This window comes from Telmatherina bonti (assembly GCF_933228915.1).
Source record: "Telmatherina bonti genome assembly, chromosome: 22".
Lineage (NCBI taxonomy): Eukaryota > Metazoa > Chordata > Actinopteri > Atheriniformes > Telmatherinidae > Telmatherina > Telmatherina bonti.
Genome location: NC_136631.1, coordinates 15,441,896 through 15,458,428, shown reverse-complemented (window position 1 = coordinate 15,458,428; position 16,533 = coordinate 15,441,896). Strand labels below are relative to the sequence as shown.

Genomic DNA, 16,533 nt, shown 5'->3' with positions numbered 1-16,533 from the left:
TATTTATAGATATATATATGCATGCACGCACACACACACACACGCATACACTACTCACAAAAAGTTAGGGATATTTGGCTTTCAGGTGAAATTTATGGAAAATGCAATATGTTCATGCTACAGTGATATAATATCATAAAAGTAAGACATTTAAGTAGAAGGATGCACTACTGATTTCCTCATCTCAAAAAAATTCATTCAACACAAAAGGTAACAACAATGGTAGTTACACCACAACAAAAAATTTGAACGTCTCAATATCTCGTCATGTGCCCTTGAGCATCAATTACAGCTTGACAACGACGTCTCATGCTGTTCACAAGGCAACTTATTGCCTGCTGAGGCATGGCATCCCACTCTTCTTGAAGGGCAGCCCTCAGGTCATTGAGGTTCTGGGGTGCAGGGTTTCGAGCCTCTACACGACGGCTCAGCTGATCCTACAGGTTTTCAATGGGATTCAGGTCTGGAGAGAGTGCAGGCCATTCCATTTGAGGTACACCAGTCTCCAACAGCCGTTCCCTGATGATGCGGCCTCGATGAGCAGGAGCATTGTCGTCCATGAAGATGAAATTAGGCCTGTGCTGTTCATGTAGGGGCACAATCACTGGATTAATGATGTTATTCAGGTAGTATGGGCTTGTCACTGTACCATTCACAAAGTGTGGGGCAGTTCTGTACCAAGTGGACACCCCTGCCCACACTGTAACACCGCCACCACCAAAAGCTCGCCTGGTGACAACAGTGGCTGATGCATAGCGCTCTCCCTGACGTCTCCAACATCGTTGCCGGCCATCATTTCTGCTCAGTGTGAATCGACTTTCATCAGAGAACAGCACTGAGGCCCACTGGTTCCTCGTCCAGCGTAAATGCTCCCTGGCCCATGCAAGACGATGATGCCTGTGCCTGGTGGTGTGGTCAGGTACCTGTGCAGGTCGTCTAGCACGCAGACCACGCTGATGTAAACGGTTTTGAATGGTCTGACGTGACACTTGGGTGCCTCTTACCTCTCTTAAACGTGCCTGGAGTTGAGTGGCATTCATCATCCGGTTTCTCAGGGCAGTGTTCACAATGTAGCGGTCATCAGCACGGGATGTGGCCAAAGGACGTCCACTTCTAGGCCTTTCTGTGACTCTTCCAGTCTCTCCATATCTCTGTTGCAACCTGCTGATGACACTCTGTGACACTCCAGGCTCAGTGGCCACTTCTGTCTGAGAACGTCCTGTTTGAAGCATCGCAATGGCAAGGGACTGTTGTTCCATTGTTAGGTGTCGTCTTGGTCTCATGATGTCAAAATGTGAACAGCATGATGAGGACAACTGTTTAAACACCAGCTCTAACTGAACCAGGACATTTATTGGTCAATTCAAGGATCACACACCTGCCGTGATTTTTGCCGTCAAGCTCCTTGTTAGAGAACAGCAACTTGTGCAAAATTTATTGAAACATTTAACAGTTGCACATGTGCATTTAAAAGCTTAGAGAAGATCACATTAAGTTCACCTGTACAGGTTTGAATGCATTTTAGGCTTGTTGTGAAATTTCACCCAAAAGCTGAATATCCCTAACTTTTTGTGAATAGTGTATACATATATATATATATATATATATATATATATATATATATATATATATATATATATATATATATATATATATATATATTTATATAGGCTTGTTGTGAAATTTCACAACAAGCCTAAAATGCATTCAAACCTGTACAGGTGAACTTAATGTGATCTTCTCTAAGCTTTTATATATATATATATATATATATATATATATATATATATATATATATATATATATATATATATATATATATATATATATATAAATAAATAAATATAAATGTATTTATATATATACATTTATGTATATATAAATGTATATATATATATATAAATATAAATGTATATATATATATACATTTATGTATATATAAATGTAAATATATATATATATACTCTGATATATATATATATATATATATATGTACAAGTCCAGCAGTTATTTTTATATATATATATAAAGATTAAATTAAAATAATTTTAAATATCAAGAGTATAACAATAAAAGTTCATTTTACCATATTTATATGGTAAATAGCAGTCTTGCAAAAAAAAAAAAAAAAAAAAAAAAAAGAATAGAGCCGAAATTGGTTATTTTGAAGTTTTTTTGAGAGTGGAAAAGTGCGCCCTCTGTTGGCGTTTTTGTAAAGTGAATGTCCATTCGTCAACCTTTGCCATTGGTTACCCGTCATCACGTGATGATTCTGAAGATGGCGTCTCCAAATGGAGGTAAATTCTAATTCCTTTCCCGAAACCCTGTGAATAAATGGGAAATTTAACAATTTCCAGAAAACTAAATCGTCAATATATCTAATGTCGTTCCGTTAAAACACATAGAAATGACAAAATACGAATGTGAGCTTTGTATTATTACTGTTTGATGATGTTTTTCGTTGACTAAAGGCTCCCCTAGCCACAGTGTTTGTGTCTTGTGTTCAGGGAAGCAGAGTGAAAAGCTGGCTTGAACCTGCCCAACAACTGCACCCACACACCTCATAAATAACAAGCTTTCCTGCTGTACGCGGACTAAAACTTCTCAATAAACCTATTACATAATAATAACTAAATGTATTTGTTGTTTTATGGTATGTAGTGAACGTGAATTTATATATTTTTTTTAACACTTTCCGGTGGAATATTTGAATATTTGAACAAAGTGTGTGCGTGTACTCGTTTACGAATAGAGTTATTAAACGTATGAGACAAAACCTTACACTTATGTTTTATTTATAGTAAATTATGTACTATATCTGTGAGTATGTTAACCTTCACAATAGGAATTTAAAATGCAGAGTAATATTTTGGTCCAGTTTTATCTAAAGAATAGAGATGTGCCAAAGTATGTTTTTCATAAAAAATGTTTGTGAAAGTGTGTTTTTGTATGAACAAGAGAGAAATATCAGACAGCCTAAAATAGAGCAAAGGGGAAAAGTTACAAGAAATGTTAAAGAAATTAAGCAGATGGAAGAAATTTAAATATAGTTATCCTCTTGGACCATTAAAGCTATTTTTGAGCAACGAATGACTTTCCACTCATTGCTTAATGTTTAGGGTTCAGGAGTTCATCAGAACACTGAACAACATCAGTTGCAAGGAAAAAGTCACTATCCCCCCCAAAAAAACTGATCTGGGTCGCTAAAAATGTTGAAAGTTGTTTCTAATAATGATTTATAAGCATGAATGTTTTTTATTTAAATGATCAGCTTAACGTTCAGATCTAGAAGAAGAATATTATAGAATGATGACTTTATTCCATATGTGGAAAATGGTGGTATTAACATGATTTGGGTTTTTTTTTTCTTCCTTTCTTTTTTTTTTTTTTTTTTTTTTTTTAATTTAGTTCAGCTTACCAACAATAATGCAACTGGGAATTTTTACATATGCAAGTCAGTCCTCAAGGAAATAGTCAGAGAATCTGTTCTTTAGCTGATTTCCCATGTGTGTTCTACCAAACTGTTCTACGAGAGTAGAATAAAGTTATGTTTAATGTTTTGAATTGGACAAGTCAGTGTCCTGAACATAATTTAGCAGAATTGTTTCAGTGGAGATTTTTTTCTAACACGTTTCTGAGGAAACCAATCACATTCTCAACTAAGATGGCTTTGTACAGAAGAACAGGTTAAAATTCCCTAGACTGATCTGCAGGGATGGTAAAAAAAAAAAAAAAAAAATCAGGATTGATTATCAGTCACTTGAAACATTAAGCTGCAGTTCTTCCAAAACAAATATTTAGCAACAGTCACTGAAAGCAACCATTTGCATGATTTTTAAATATGTCATATCAATCTAAATATCCTCCATAACTATTGGATCCCATATTTTATGGCATGAAGCTTAACTTCTTTTGTCTATTTTGAGACCTTGAATTTTAATTTATTTATCTTTTATTGATAAATTTAATATAAATATTAAGAGGAAAACAAAAGAAAGGGAGCACAAACTGTAAAAGAAAACATTATAGTGTATATGTGGTAGTTTTTGTATTCTAACTAATGTATCTTCATTGAACAGTTTTCCAATGAAGCAGAGTTCTTCAAGTTCTACAAGAGCCTCAATCCAGCAGGTTTTTCATGTGTCCCAGCTCAACACACTTGACTCAAATGAATGACAATGGGGGTTAGAGTTGTTGCTTGAGTAGAATGGTGAAGGAGGAATGGGGAAATTTAGGGGGTGGGGGTACTTAGGTTATGTGTGTGTCGGTGTGAAAGAGATTTTAGAATATTTTTAAATTGTTTTATGTTAATATGCATGAACTGTTTTGATCTATGTAAAGAACTTTGTGTTGCTTTGTGGTACAAAAAGTACTTTAATAAATAAATAAAATTAGAATTTAATGAGTGAATTTGCAGAAGTAGTAAGAATAGTAAGTAAGAAAAGTAAGAATAGTCTGCAAGTTAAATATGATTCTGGTGTGTTGAGGCAGGAGTATATTGAAAATCTGCTGGACTGTGGCTCTCGTACGACCTAATTGAGGAACCCTGCTTTAAAGTTTAATTTAAGGTTGCCAAAAACTGACTTTGAAATTTTTACCACTATTACAAACAGTAATTTAATTATTAATTTTTGGATGAGGTTTCAGTGTGTGCTGTTGTTATAGCACTGGATTATATTTGAGGATTATAATGTACAGATTATTTTGTACAGATGTGTAACAGACACTTTGACTGCGTAAACGATGCCAGTCACACTATGTGAAGCTCTGTACCTAAATAAAATGCTAAGGTTCAGTTGTGTTCATATGAGACTACTGATTAATTCAACTAGTTTAGCTAGTTGAATTAATTTCACACATAATAAGCTGAGCTTTTAGTAATTAAAGGCATGGATGAAGCTCAGAAGTATAACTAAGGATAACAATAGCATTACATGGTATGAAATACTGGGTGATTTCTGCATTTGACTGCTTTCTATTTCTTATGATGAACTGCTTTCTGGATTCACTTTGTCTCATAAATGAAGTGATTACCTTTGTGAGCACAGTCTATGTTTTTTTAAAGATGTGGTTGTTGGTTATAAATTAAATTTCAGTGAAAGTAAATTTCCTGATTCAAACCTGATGTGAGTGCACTTTTAAACCAATAAAGTTGAAGCCACATTTGTTGTGTTTAATCTGCCATGATTGACTGAAAAAATAAAACGTCCACTAATGAATCATTATGTTGAAACAATGACAATGTATGCATGTATTATATCCACATTTTCTTAAGGGAACCTTGAAGAATAAAAAAAAAAAAAAACAGATTCTTTGTCTTGTCAGGGGATGATTTTGAGACTTCTTTGCTAAGTTTTGAGAAGCTGGACAGAGCATCACCAGACTTGTGGCCAGAACAGTGTAAGTTATCTCCTCTCTGCTTCTGTGTAATTGCTTACTACAGCACTGCATTATGTTAAGTCTTAATGAGCCTGTCATTTCTTTCACAGTGCCTGGAGTTGCAGAATTTGCAGCATCTTTTAAAAATGTGAGTTAGATTTGCAGTCACTGGCTTTGATTTACAAACTGGATTGTAAAATAGGCTTTAGCACAGCAATATAAAACATGAGTTGCCTTCTCATATCTTTGTTTTATGTACATTGCAGCCCATCACCAACTCTCCCCCCAAGTGGATGGCTGAGCTGGAGAGCGAGGACATTGAAATGTTGAAAGGTTGCTACAAACAGCAAAGATCATGACACTTTGAAAGTATTTATGTATATCTGCAACTTCATGTAAAATTGTAGGATTGGAAAGTGTTAAGAGTATAATCATTTCAGGTGGGTTCTTTTCCAACAAGTAAATGTATTCAAGCTATCTATGTTCGGTTGTTTTTTTTTTTGTAAAAATCTGTAGAGTTGGGAAGTTTGACCACAGCCAATCTGATGGAGAAGGTGAAAGGACTTCAAAATCTCGCTTACCAGCTGGGTTTAGAGGAATGTAAGTACAAGAATAAGACCAATACTGTAAGATGGAGGTTTGGGTTCATCTTAAGAAAATGAAGCCTTTTCAAGTTTTTATTTATCAGTCTTTCCAATCATTTGATTTAAAACTTTCAGTGGACTGAAAACTACTGTGAAACAGCCAGAAGTCCCTGGTTCGTAACTCGTCACCACTAGATGGTGCTAATAGCCTTCACAGGAGTTTTGTTCCATTTCTATAGTGTGGTGGATTTCCCAGTATGCATGACTGCTTCCACATTCCAAACAGGTTGGGTTCTCGTTGGCTGTATTTTTCTTTCAAAATCACACACGTATTGTTGAAGCTGTAACTTTGGGATGATGAATTCCTGTTAAACTCCTGTTAAACAGCAGAGTTAAGTTGATCTTGAGGTCTTAAAATAATGGATTTAGGTCAATCTTGTTACATGGGAAAGGTGAGAAGCACGGGCATGCCAACATGAGCTCATACAACAAATGCTCAAACATTTGATGGATGCAGAATTTATTTGTTTAATCCATCCACCACCGCCTCCATTGTCGTAATCCTTGTGGAGTGTGGATTAGAGAGATGTAGCTAAGTGCTTATATTATCCTATGAGGAAAATGGGTATAAATTTGTCTAGTGAAAGCCCAAGTGAAGTGAAGAATGGTGTTTCATCCCCCTGTTACTAGAAGGAGATAAATGTGTGTGTGTGTGTATATATAGATTAAAAATCCAACTGGCGGTGGTTTGACCTCATGATCAGTGTCTGTTATCTTATGTATAATTATATTTAACATGTTGAATGTTATGAAGGAATTTCAGTGAAAGTTTGGAGTTTCCATAACTCTTAAGTGATTATTCATCTGAAAGATCATGAGATTGCTCTTCAGAGTGATTTAAATGTCAAAAGTTTGCTGCAACAGATAGAATTTGAAACAAATCAATAGATTTTGTAGCAAATTGTGTATTTGCATCAGTCCCAATTTGATACTAATATATAAAAAAGAAAATAGGTAATCTCTTTGATTTACTTTAATGGGAAAAAGCCTGTAATCTTTCTGCCATGAAGATGTTTGCTGTCATAGGTGTTGGATTGCAGGTTTTGCAATCATGTCATGTACCACAGGATGACGGGACACAATGATGGTTATTATTGGTGTCAGAGCAGCCCTGTAATCGGTGCCTGTTTAATGCTCTCTGGTTTAATTTTCTCCTTTTCCTGGCTGTCAGGGGAGGCCCTGTAAATCTCAGCTACTTTTTCATCATGTTTGTGCACTCTTCAGTGCCCGTAAACATACTCTGCAGAGATACGGCAGAGCGAGGGTAGAGGACAGGATTTACTGCCCCTCCCCCTTCAACATGTGGACCATTAAAGAGGAAGCTGGTTAATGGGCAGAGCACAATCAAGCAGTGAAAACTCATCCCACCCAACTGCTGGACTTGTGCAAGTTCCTGCATTTCTTTTACATTCTTGTGTTTGTAAAGTAGCTATTTGTTAACATAGATGTTAAGGTAGGACGCTTGCAGCAGACAGCATACACTCCTCCTCCTAAAAGCATTCCCCCAAAATGTGACAATGTGATGCTGGCCTCCAGTGGGTCCCAGAGGGAGTAGACGCGTGCCTCGTCCTGAGGCACCAGCTGTTACTCCGCACCATGATGAATGCCCCAGTCCTGGGCTGCTGAGCATGGGCATCAAGCCTTAAGTCTCTGGAGAAAGCTGAGGACTGATAAGTGCTGATATTGGAGGTAATTGAAAGCTGAGTGATCCCCTGGGATTGTACTGAAGGGCCCCGGCTACTGAGACGGCTGGTAACATGACTGCAGGAGTTAGTGGGTTGTGGCATTTTTACACTTGTGGGCTCAAGGCTACAGACTACCATTTAACAGTTGTGTCCCTTGAATGTGCTTTTAATTTGGAGAGGTTTACACTGTAGACTGCTGCAGATTGCATCTTAAGCTTGTGTCAAAAATAAGTAGCTTTTCTTGCAAATCCATCTGCAGCTTTTGTAGCTTAAAATATCTCAAACTTACATAAAGTAGCAGGCAAGGTCCTGATCATTTTAGGAGTTTGGGCAAAACAGTAAGATTGATTCACATGCTGAAAAAAAGATTTCATGTGTTTTTGCAAACCACACTTTAATTATGAGGCTACAATATGCCTTTTATTGCTAAAACTAGTTTTCAGTGTTTGTAGCCTAATGGAAAGCAAAAGATTCACTCACATATTTAGTAAAGATTCACTGTAGATTCTGTATTCTTGAAGGGAAGAAAGAACTAAATCAGAGTTGCCCTGATTAGTTGTAAACTATCAAAATGGTCAATGACTAATTTTGTAACTGACTAATAATTTTTTAAGCTTTATTTTTTCCCTTTCAAATCTGCTGCTGTACCTTTCGCTGCTTCACTGCACATGCACACTCATGACAATCAGGGTCACCAGAAAAGTTGTGCCCAAACAACAGTATCATGGCAAGCTGGCGAGAGTTTGACACACAAATGATTATTAAAGCATTTTATATTATGTTTCCCTGCAGAACAAAGAAAATGTTCACTCATCAGCCATACATCTGATTTGGTTTTACATAACATTTAGATTAAACTTGTCCATGTCGGCATTAGTATTAGAGAACAACAATCCTTCATGTCAATGCATTTTAGAACTGATATTGAATTTAATCATGATCCCTAAATTGCATTCACATTGTTTGATATTTGATGATTAATTCCTTGTTATCATGATAAATTTTTTGCCGACACATTATATATCTTTTAAAAGTCGTTAACTACAGTATGCATTCCCACCTTGGCTCCAAGATCTTCTTGTGATGGTAGAAAAAACAAAAATAGGTGAAATATGTGTCAAAATGCACAATGTAGACCACATTCTTATGATAAAAATCTTTATTATGCAGCTAAAAATGTCAGTGAGTTCTGAAACCACCTGTTGTGTCTTATTTACACTCCTATAATACCACCCAGCAGCATGGACCCAGTGTGACCCCTGTTGCATCTGCCTGTTTGAAGGTGAGACTGAAGGGCACCCTGCCCTGACAGCTCCCAATGGGCCCGCATTCACCGCCACCTCCTCCTCACCCTCAGGATCAATCTCCAGCCTATTAGAAGTATGCCGCTGCTGAATATGATTGCATTCACTGGGCCCCACTCGTGCTAATGTGCCTCCATCAATCCATCAAGGCGGGCTGACCGCGGGGCGGGCGGTTATGAAGTGCCTGAGCTGACAGCCGCTGAATGAGGAACGGGGTGTGCCTTCCTGCTATCCCTGCTACTGCTCTTCCTCCTCTTTTTCACCCCTACTATTTCACTGTGCTTGTATTTTCAAATCTCCCCTGTGTCTCCTTGGGCTCGGAGGAGCACTGAGTAGCAGAGTTAATGTGAATCTCTTTTAAGATCACGCAAGGTAAAACAAGAATCTTGAAAAGTTAAACACCTTAAATTCCGATAATCTCCTGCTTTGGCTACTTGGAAGATTAGTGGTTCCACTTCATGCTTTGGGAATGTTTACTATCAGTCTCGTCGAGAAATCTTCAGTGAGTTCTCCACACATTTTGCAACAGCATGACAGGAGCATCTCTTTCCATTGTGCAGCATGTTGCATCTGTGTCTGATAGAGCGTGCAGATATCTTAAGCAGGATCAGTGTTGGAGCTGCTTGAAAGAAGAGAGGCAGAGCATAACACACACACTCGCACAAACACTCCTCAATCCCGCCTGCCGCCTCCCTGAGCAGATCGGAAATGACATCTCATTTCCATAAAGGCATTAGGAATTCATTGGATTTTCTTTCCCAGCTAATCATAGTGCGGGTGTAAAACCTTTTAGGCTTTTTAATGAATGATTTTTGACTGATTGCCTATTAATAAGGACACCTCTTGAACAGGCATCGGCTGGGGCAGGGGTTGGGAGGTGTAGATGTGTTTGTTTTGGTGTGTGAATGTGTGTGCGTGTGTGTCAGCCAGGCGAAAATGCATTGGAGGAGGAGGAGGGGAGGGGGGTGGGGGGTGGACCCTCTCGGTTGGGACATAAAGAGGAACCAGTGGCTCCCCTGGGAAATCACAGCTCGTGTCTGCATCTTAAATATCCCTGTGAAGTATCAATAAGTGGGTAATTGAATTTTGAACACAAACATGAGCGTCAGGTGTATGTGTTGCAAGGCGGGGGTGTTTGGGCGGGTGCATCAGATGAATATGTGTACCTTCAAGTGTTGCCATGCTTGAGTGTTTGTGTGTGTCATCTCCTCTGTGTCTCACTTGTCCCTGGAGAGAAGGGCAGTGAAAGTGGATGTTAAATCCATTAAATAAAGCTTACATCGCGTAATAGCTGAGCAGCACTCAGTGATGGGCAGTGAGGATCAGATAAGTCCTTTTAACTCTTAATGAAAGTGAATTCGGGCAGTCGGGGCTCAGGTCCGAGACTCCAGTTAACACAGGTGGTCATCCATCTCTGCAGCTAACGGGGGTCCAGCAGCTCACCAGGAGTCTGCCTGGCAGTGGAGTCTGCCAGTTGGGAGAGAGGGAGGGCAGAGGTTTTGTTGGACAAAGTGATGATGCTCATGATTCCTCTCATTTTATACACAATGGTAGCAGCAGTCGGGGCTGTGAGTGACACCAAGATCACTTTCCATAAAGGAGGGGGATAGCAAGATGTTACACAACTCCATGTCTTCTTCATTTGCATTTGATCTACCTGGGATTTGCCAAATGAAAATGATTTAGAAGTGTGGAGCAGAAAATTACAGACATATTTTAGGCTGCAACAGCTTCTGCTGCTTGCTGTTCAGATTAGAAAAGTAGGCAACGTTTTTGAAGAGCTTCCTGCCACATTTAGGTGTTTGCAGTTAGAGGTTAATCTCCATTGTCGGTCTGTACCAAGCACGGCCTGAAATCCATAGCCATGAAATTTTGGAATGCTTATTCTAGATTAAATGAAGCCTGCATGTTGTACGTGGTATTTTTTTTTTTTTTTTTTTTTTTACTAAAATAGCCAAATTGGGATGAAATCTTACCAGTAAGAGCTAAAATGATAACTAGATGGCAACAAATCAACAGGGCAAGGCACACCAAGCGAATCCATAAGGTGTCATTTAGTATGGATGGCAGTCGTAACAAGATGCTGATTAACTTAGTGCAAAATTAGTAATTGACCTTTCTAATCAACTAAACAAATCTTTAAGTCCCCCTAATCAGTATTGATTTCTCCAAGTGTATGACAAAGCTTGTGTGTAAGTGTTTGTGTGTTGATGAGTATGCCATTACAAATGCGTCTACTTTGAGAGTTTTTTTGTCTATTTGTTTAGATCTGCGTGCTGTTGTGTATTTCTGAGAACAAAACCATTTCAGTCTTTTTTTCAATTATTCATAATTAACTTTATTGCTTAAAAGGTTTACTGTTGAAAATGAAAAATGTCTCATTTCTTCATCTTTTATGTTTAAATAAATCTTTGATAGAGCATTGCAACAAGCCCCGATCAGATGTAAAGATTGGTTATGATAAACTAGTTGTCACCAATGTTCCCTCTAATTTTTCATGTGTCTGAGCAGACACACAAGCTCCCTAAGCACACTGAGGACCACTGTGAGCAACATCAGATGTGTACGCTGTGGCCACACACCAGTATCACGCCTGTTGAAAATCTTGGATCATAGCAAGTTACATGGCTTATTAAAAGAATCAAATTACAGCAGCAATTTTCATTAGTTAACTTTTAATATAACTGATTCGGCCCACTTAAAATAAAAAAGAACAAAAACCTTGTTGTTCATGAGTTGTGTACTATGTTATATGTGAGAGTCCTGCTTTAACCATAGGAAGAGTCCCGCTTTGGCCTGAGTCAAGTCCAGTTGTGGCATGGGTGAGGGTCATGTTCTGGAAGAAATGACACAAATGTACACCTTTCAGACAAAAATTTTGTTCACATTAAAAGATTCACATTTTGCACAATGTATATACATATACATATATGTGCATATATATCCTTTAAAATTGTTTTAAACCTTGAAAAAAAAAATCATCATTCTGAACGCGTGGCGGTGCGCCACAATGAATTACATGTAGTGGAAACCCTGCCCATAAATTATCTAATAGTAACAGCATTTAATGATTAATATATGTTTAAATTGATGGGGTTTTAGTAAGAATATTGCAGCTTTGTATTTAAATAATGCCTCTGTTAATTATCACATGCTTAAAAGACATTAGATAAACCAACATTTCTGTAGAGTAAATATAGTTGGATAAATCTGGAGCCTGTGGAAATCAACTAATTCTGAGTTTTTTCACCAAAAGATGCTCAACCAAGTCTTTACTGTAACTTTACTATAAAATACTTATATTAAGTTTAAACTTTGTTGTTATGTTTTTCCTTTTGAAAAGTGTTTTGTATCATATCATTTACCAAATATACTTTAGCCAGCAAACACTTGGTCTTGCAGGCTTTGTGCACCTGTAATTACATGTTTATCAAGTTATTTTGGCCAACAGTAATTTTCAAACACCATAGACTGTATTAAAGATGGACATAATTAGTTGCTTCTTTAAAATCTCTTATGGGAATATCATTGGCTGCTTGCCAAGCCTAAACTTCTACAATTAAACACAGATTCAATTTATTTTTCAGGACACCATTACAATGTTAAATAAATGTGCTCTTGTTTCTTTCCTAAATGAAAATGTGGCCTGTTTTGCGTTATAAGTCCTTCTCTTTCTGCTCTAAACTCCAAATGCTAATTGGTTCAAAAGAAATTAGACCAGAGCTGTGCAGATTCTTTTAAAAAATATTTATTTCAAAATGGCCACTTATGGATAATAACCAGTGCTTTCTAACTTGAAGTACGCCCTCTGAATTAACAGTCATTAATTGGGTTGGGTGGTCTCTGTTGGTTGAACTGTAACACATGGGGTCTTCTGGTGATCCTGGTAGCTGTTGAATGGATTGTTATGAAATATGGTGACATTCTTGCTCCATACTGGATGGCATTTAACATTCATTTTAGTTGCTTCACCTGGATGTTGATGACCAGTTGGTTAATAAATTCCTGTTAAACTGTGGTCTAATGAAATACCAGTAAAACCAATAACACCAATACTTTTTGCTTAGTTGATTGAATTTCCTTTGCATCCTTAAAAAACTTTTAAATTTACCCACTTAGATTTTACTTATTTATCAGTTAAACAAAGCTAATTTTCTTCCTGATGATCCCATCTGACATTTTAATAAAAATAAAACCAGTATTCAGAATTGAGAGGTTTATTTACATTTGATGAAGTTTATGATGTTTTCAGTTATTTGAGTTTCTGTCTGAGTCGAAGGCCTGAACCGTAGTTAATGAGACACTCGGGTGAAAAATCTCAAAAAGGCCAGCGCAGCCATCCTTGATCTATTTTCACAGTTTGATCTCATCATGAGATGGAGAAAGCGATAATGAGAGAGAAAGTCATGACACCTTCAAAATCAAAAATATGAACTGCTACCTTTTACTGTTACTTGTGTCATTGCTCTAAAAGGCACGTGACACCATCGCCCCAACAGTTTTCGGGTCATCCTGATGTAATTGCTTTCTTCACCTAATTTTAATGGCTTCATTTGGATCTAAAGCACGCTCAGCAGTGTGTTGATGACTTTGTTTAGGGTTATTTGAAGAGACAGCATAGTGCAAAATGAATTCATCCCATTCCAATTAGCATCATCTTTAACCTAGTGATGGACACCTCAAGGTGACATGGCCCCCACGCCCAAATACACCATTATCATTCCACCTTGGCCAACTCATCTAAATTACCAAATGCCTCATCTTTTTCATTAGCTGCTATGGGCTCTCTGCACCAGCACAGGAACATAGCAGCCAATCCGGATCCTAATCACCTTTTCTTTTTCTTACAGGCGGTACGGAGATGGATAGCTTTCTGTGTATAGCACATTTGCAATAAGCCCTCTTTGTTGCTTTTTAGTTTTGTATTTGTGTGACATAGCAGATAAATGTCAGATGAAGTTTTTGAGGTGATCCCGTCTTTATAGCCCATAAAAACATAGGCAAGAGCTGAGAGGATACTGCTATGTTAAATAAAATAATACATGGATAGGACCCCTCCGGGATTTATCATGATGCTGCTTTTAAACTCCTAGCAGTTTCCATGGACACATGGGTTTTTGTTTTTCACAGGGAACCTCTGCAGTGATTGCATTTAAAATCGGTACATAAAAAGACTTCAAGGGGCAAATCTGACACAGAATGAACACACCTGTTCAAAACCTATTTTATTTCATTTCCACATCAACAAAAATTATATACCTTACTGGTGTGCTGTCCCATGTGGACAGTTGTATTAATATGGTTTCTATGAATTACAAATGCCAGTAAAATCTTCTGGCAAATGTAAGTAAGGTGAGGTAATATTTGAAAAATGAAATATACCATACAAGCCAATGGAAAATAACGAATAAATAAGTTGTTTATCTACTACTATCAAAACACTTTAGTGTTAGTAACTATCAGTTTATCTCCAGACTGACCTTCTGGAGAAAATAATCTGTAATCTGTTCATGAATAATGGTTGAGAATGAAAAGAGTTGTAGCATTTTTTTAGTCTCCAGGCTGGTTTTAGAGCATTTCTTTGCACAGATGATTTGTTAAGGTGTGTTCAGATGGTGATGGAGGAGGCTGCTCAGTAGAGTGTAGCAGACTATCCTAATGTGAGTGCACCCTTAAAGTCCCATCTTTAACACTGTAAAACACAACATCCCCCCCCCCCGCAATAATTGGTCCTGCGTTGGACTTGGCGTTCGGTTCATAGGTAATCGTGGTAATATCCCTCTAGAATCTTTTCAGACAATTTTACTGCCCTCAATGAACTTGTAGTGCTCAGACCTTACCCTTACTGAATAATACCCCCTTCAGATAATTTCGGATCATGATAAAGATTACTGTCTTTTCACACTGATGACACTCCGTTTTATAGTTGTACACCCTGAACCCCAGCAGCTGCCCTATTCTCAAACCTTTTGGCATTAAATCTTAAATCGCCCTTCTTCATCTTATTCAGTCTTTCTTCTTTCTCCCATTAAGTCTGTTATGTAAAGTGTTTTTAATGATATTTAAGGCCAAATCATTTTTAAATTGAGTCAAAAGTACCTGTTCATGATCACTGGATTGCAACTTTGGGCATGATGAGTCCTTTCTAATGTTGTCTATGTGTATTGTTTCCTTGGTTTTTCTATTTTTTGTCTGTTTGTTACAATTCTTTTTTTGTTTGTTTTTCTCTTTTGTGCATTATTTCATTGAGCCAATCATGACCCTTCAGGTTAAATCGATAGACTGGCAACCCACAAGTTTTGATTTTCTGGTTTATTTTTGTCCTAACTTGTACTTGTCATGTCTCCTTTTTCAACATCCATAAAGACATCTAGAGACATTTTGCTGCTTTCTTCACTCTTGTGTTTTCCATCTTGGTTAGATTCATTATTGCTGAATGTTTTTTCTTCCATCTGCTGAAAGAACAAATGTTTGAATACATTTCCTTCAACTATGGTAATACAGATATTAATTACTTGCTTTGCATGTCTGACTAGCTGCCTAAAGGTGTTGCAGCTGTGGGGAAATGTATTAGTGATTCACTATAAATTCATTCTCTGTTGTTGCTCCGTTTGTTGAATGTAGGATTTCCTGTGCTCTTGTTTTTCAGCCAGAGAAATGACCAGAGGGAAGTTCCTGAACATCTTGGAAAGGCCTAAGAAGTGACTAAAGTATATTTTTCTAGCATCACGATTTTTTTGGATTTCAAGGTGATGCTGACGTGTTTATTAACATGTTCAGAACTTCACTACGAAGTTCAAAAACTGCATTCAAACCATAATTTTAGAGCAAAATGCTCTTTCTCACACTGAAGTCTTCATAAGATTTCTCAGTAAAACTGTTGTCTTCTAGATGCCTTTGCTGTTATGTGTACTTAGTTTCCACAGAACGTCTCTGTGGCTTTCTGATTATCCTGATTAAATGTTCCCTATTTATTATTAAGTCTATTTTAAACATTTCGGGTTTTTGCAGTTCTTGAAATTGTATAATAAAGTTTTAAAAACTAAAAGAAACAGTAGTCTATCTAAGTTTGTTTAAGGTGATTAAACTAGCAACCAAAGCAGCAAACTTTGCTGATGCAGGACTTTTAAAGAGACTGTTCAGTTTTTAATTAGGGCAATAACTTCATGCCTGCGCCATTCCTCACAGAGCAGCACCTCTCGGCTGTGGACATGTGAGAGTGCTTTCCCGACTAGCAGGGCATGTTTTCCCATTAATGAGCATTGGAAGCAGGGTCCCCTACACAAAACATTGCGTAAAAATAATATTGCTCATTGTCATCGCCGTTAATAAGAGGTGACATAATTACGAGGACCATTTCTTTTCTAATTAGCACACTCCAGCCTTGTTGGAGTTAGTGGCCAGGCAAAAAGAGAATCAGACAGGCATGCCGAGTGGGAAACAAAAAGAAGTCCATCCGCCATAATTAGGTTAGACAATGCCTCGGACTGTTCTCGGCTGGAGATGTCGCTGAGGCTCTGG

The 16,533-nt window shown here is 37.5% G+C and overlaps 1 protein-coding gene across 1 annotated transcript; it reads left to right on the top strand.

Annotated features, from left to right (window-relative positions):
- Window positions 1-2,278: 2,278 nt before the first annotated feature.
- On the top strand, window positions 2,279-16,064 carry lin52 (lin-52 DREAM MuvB core complex component; the record flags this gene model as incomplete). The annotated part of the gene is made up of 6 exons (XM_079262416.1): window positions 2,279-2,297; window positions 5,326-5,400; window positions 5,490-5,527; window positions 5,646-5,712; window positions 5,896-5,979; window positions 15,662-16,064. 6 exons carry the CDS (start codon window positions 2,279-2,281, stop codon window positions 15,715-15,717), a joined length of 339 nt encoding a protein of 112 aa, XP_079118542.1. The 3' UTR covers window positions 15,718-16,064.
- Between the last annotated feature and the right edge of the window lie 469 nt (window positions 16,065-16,533).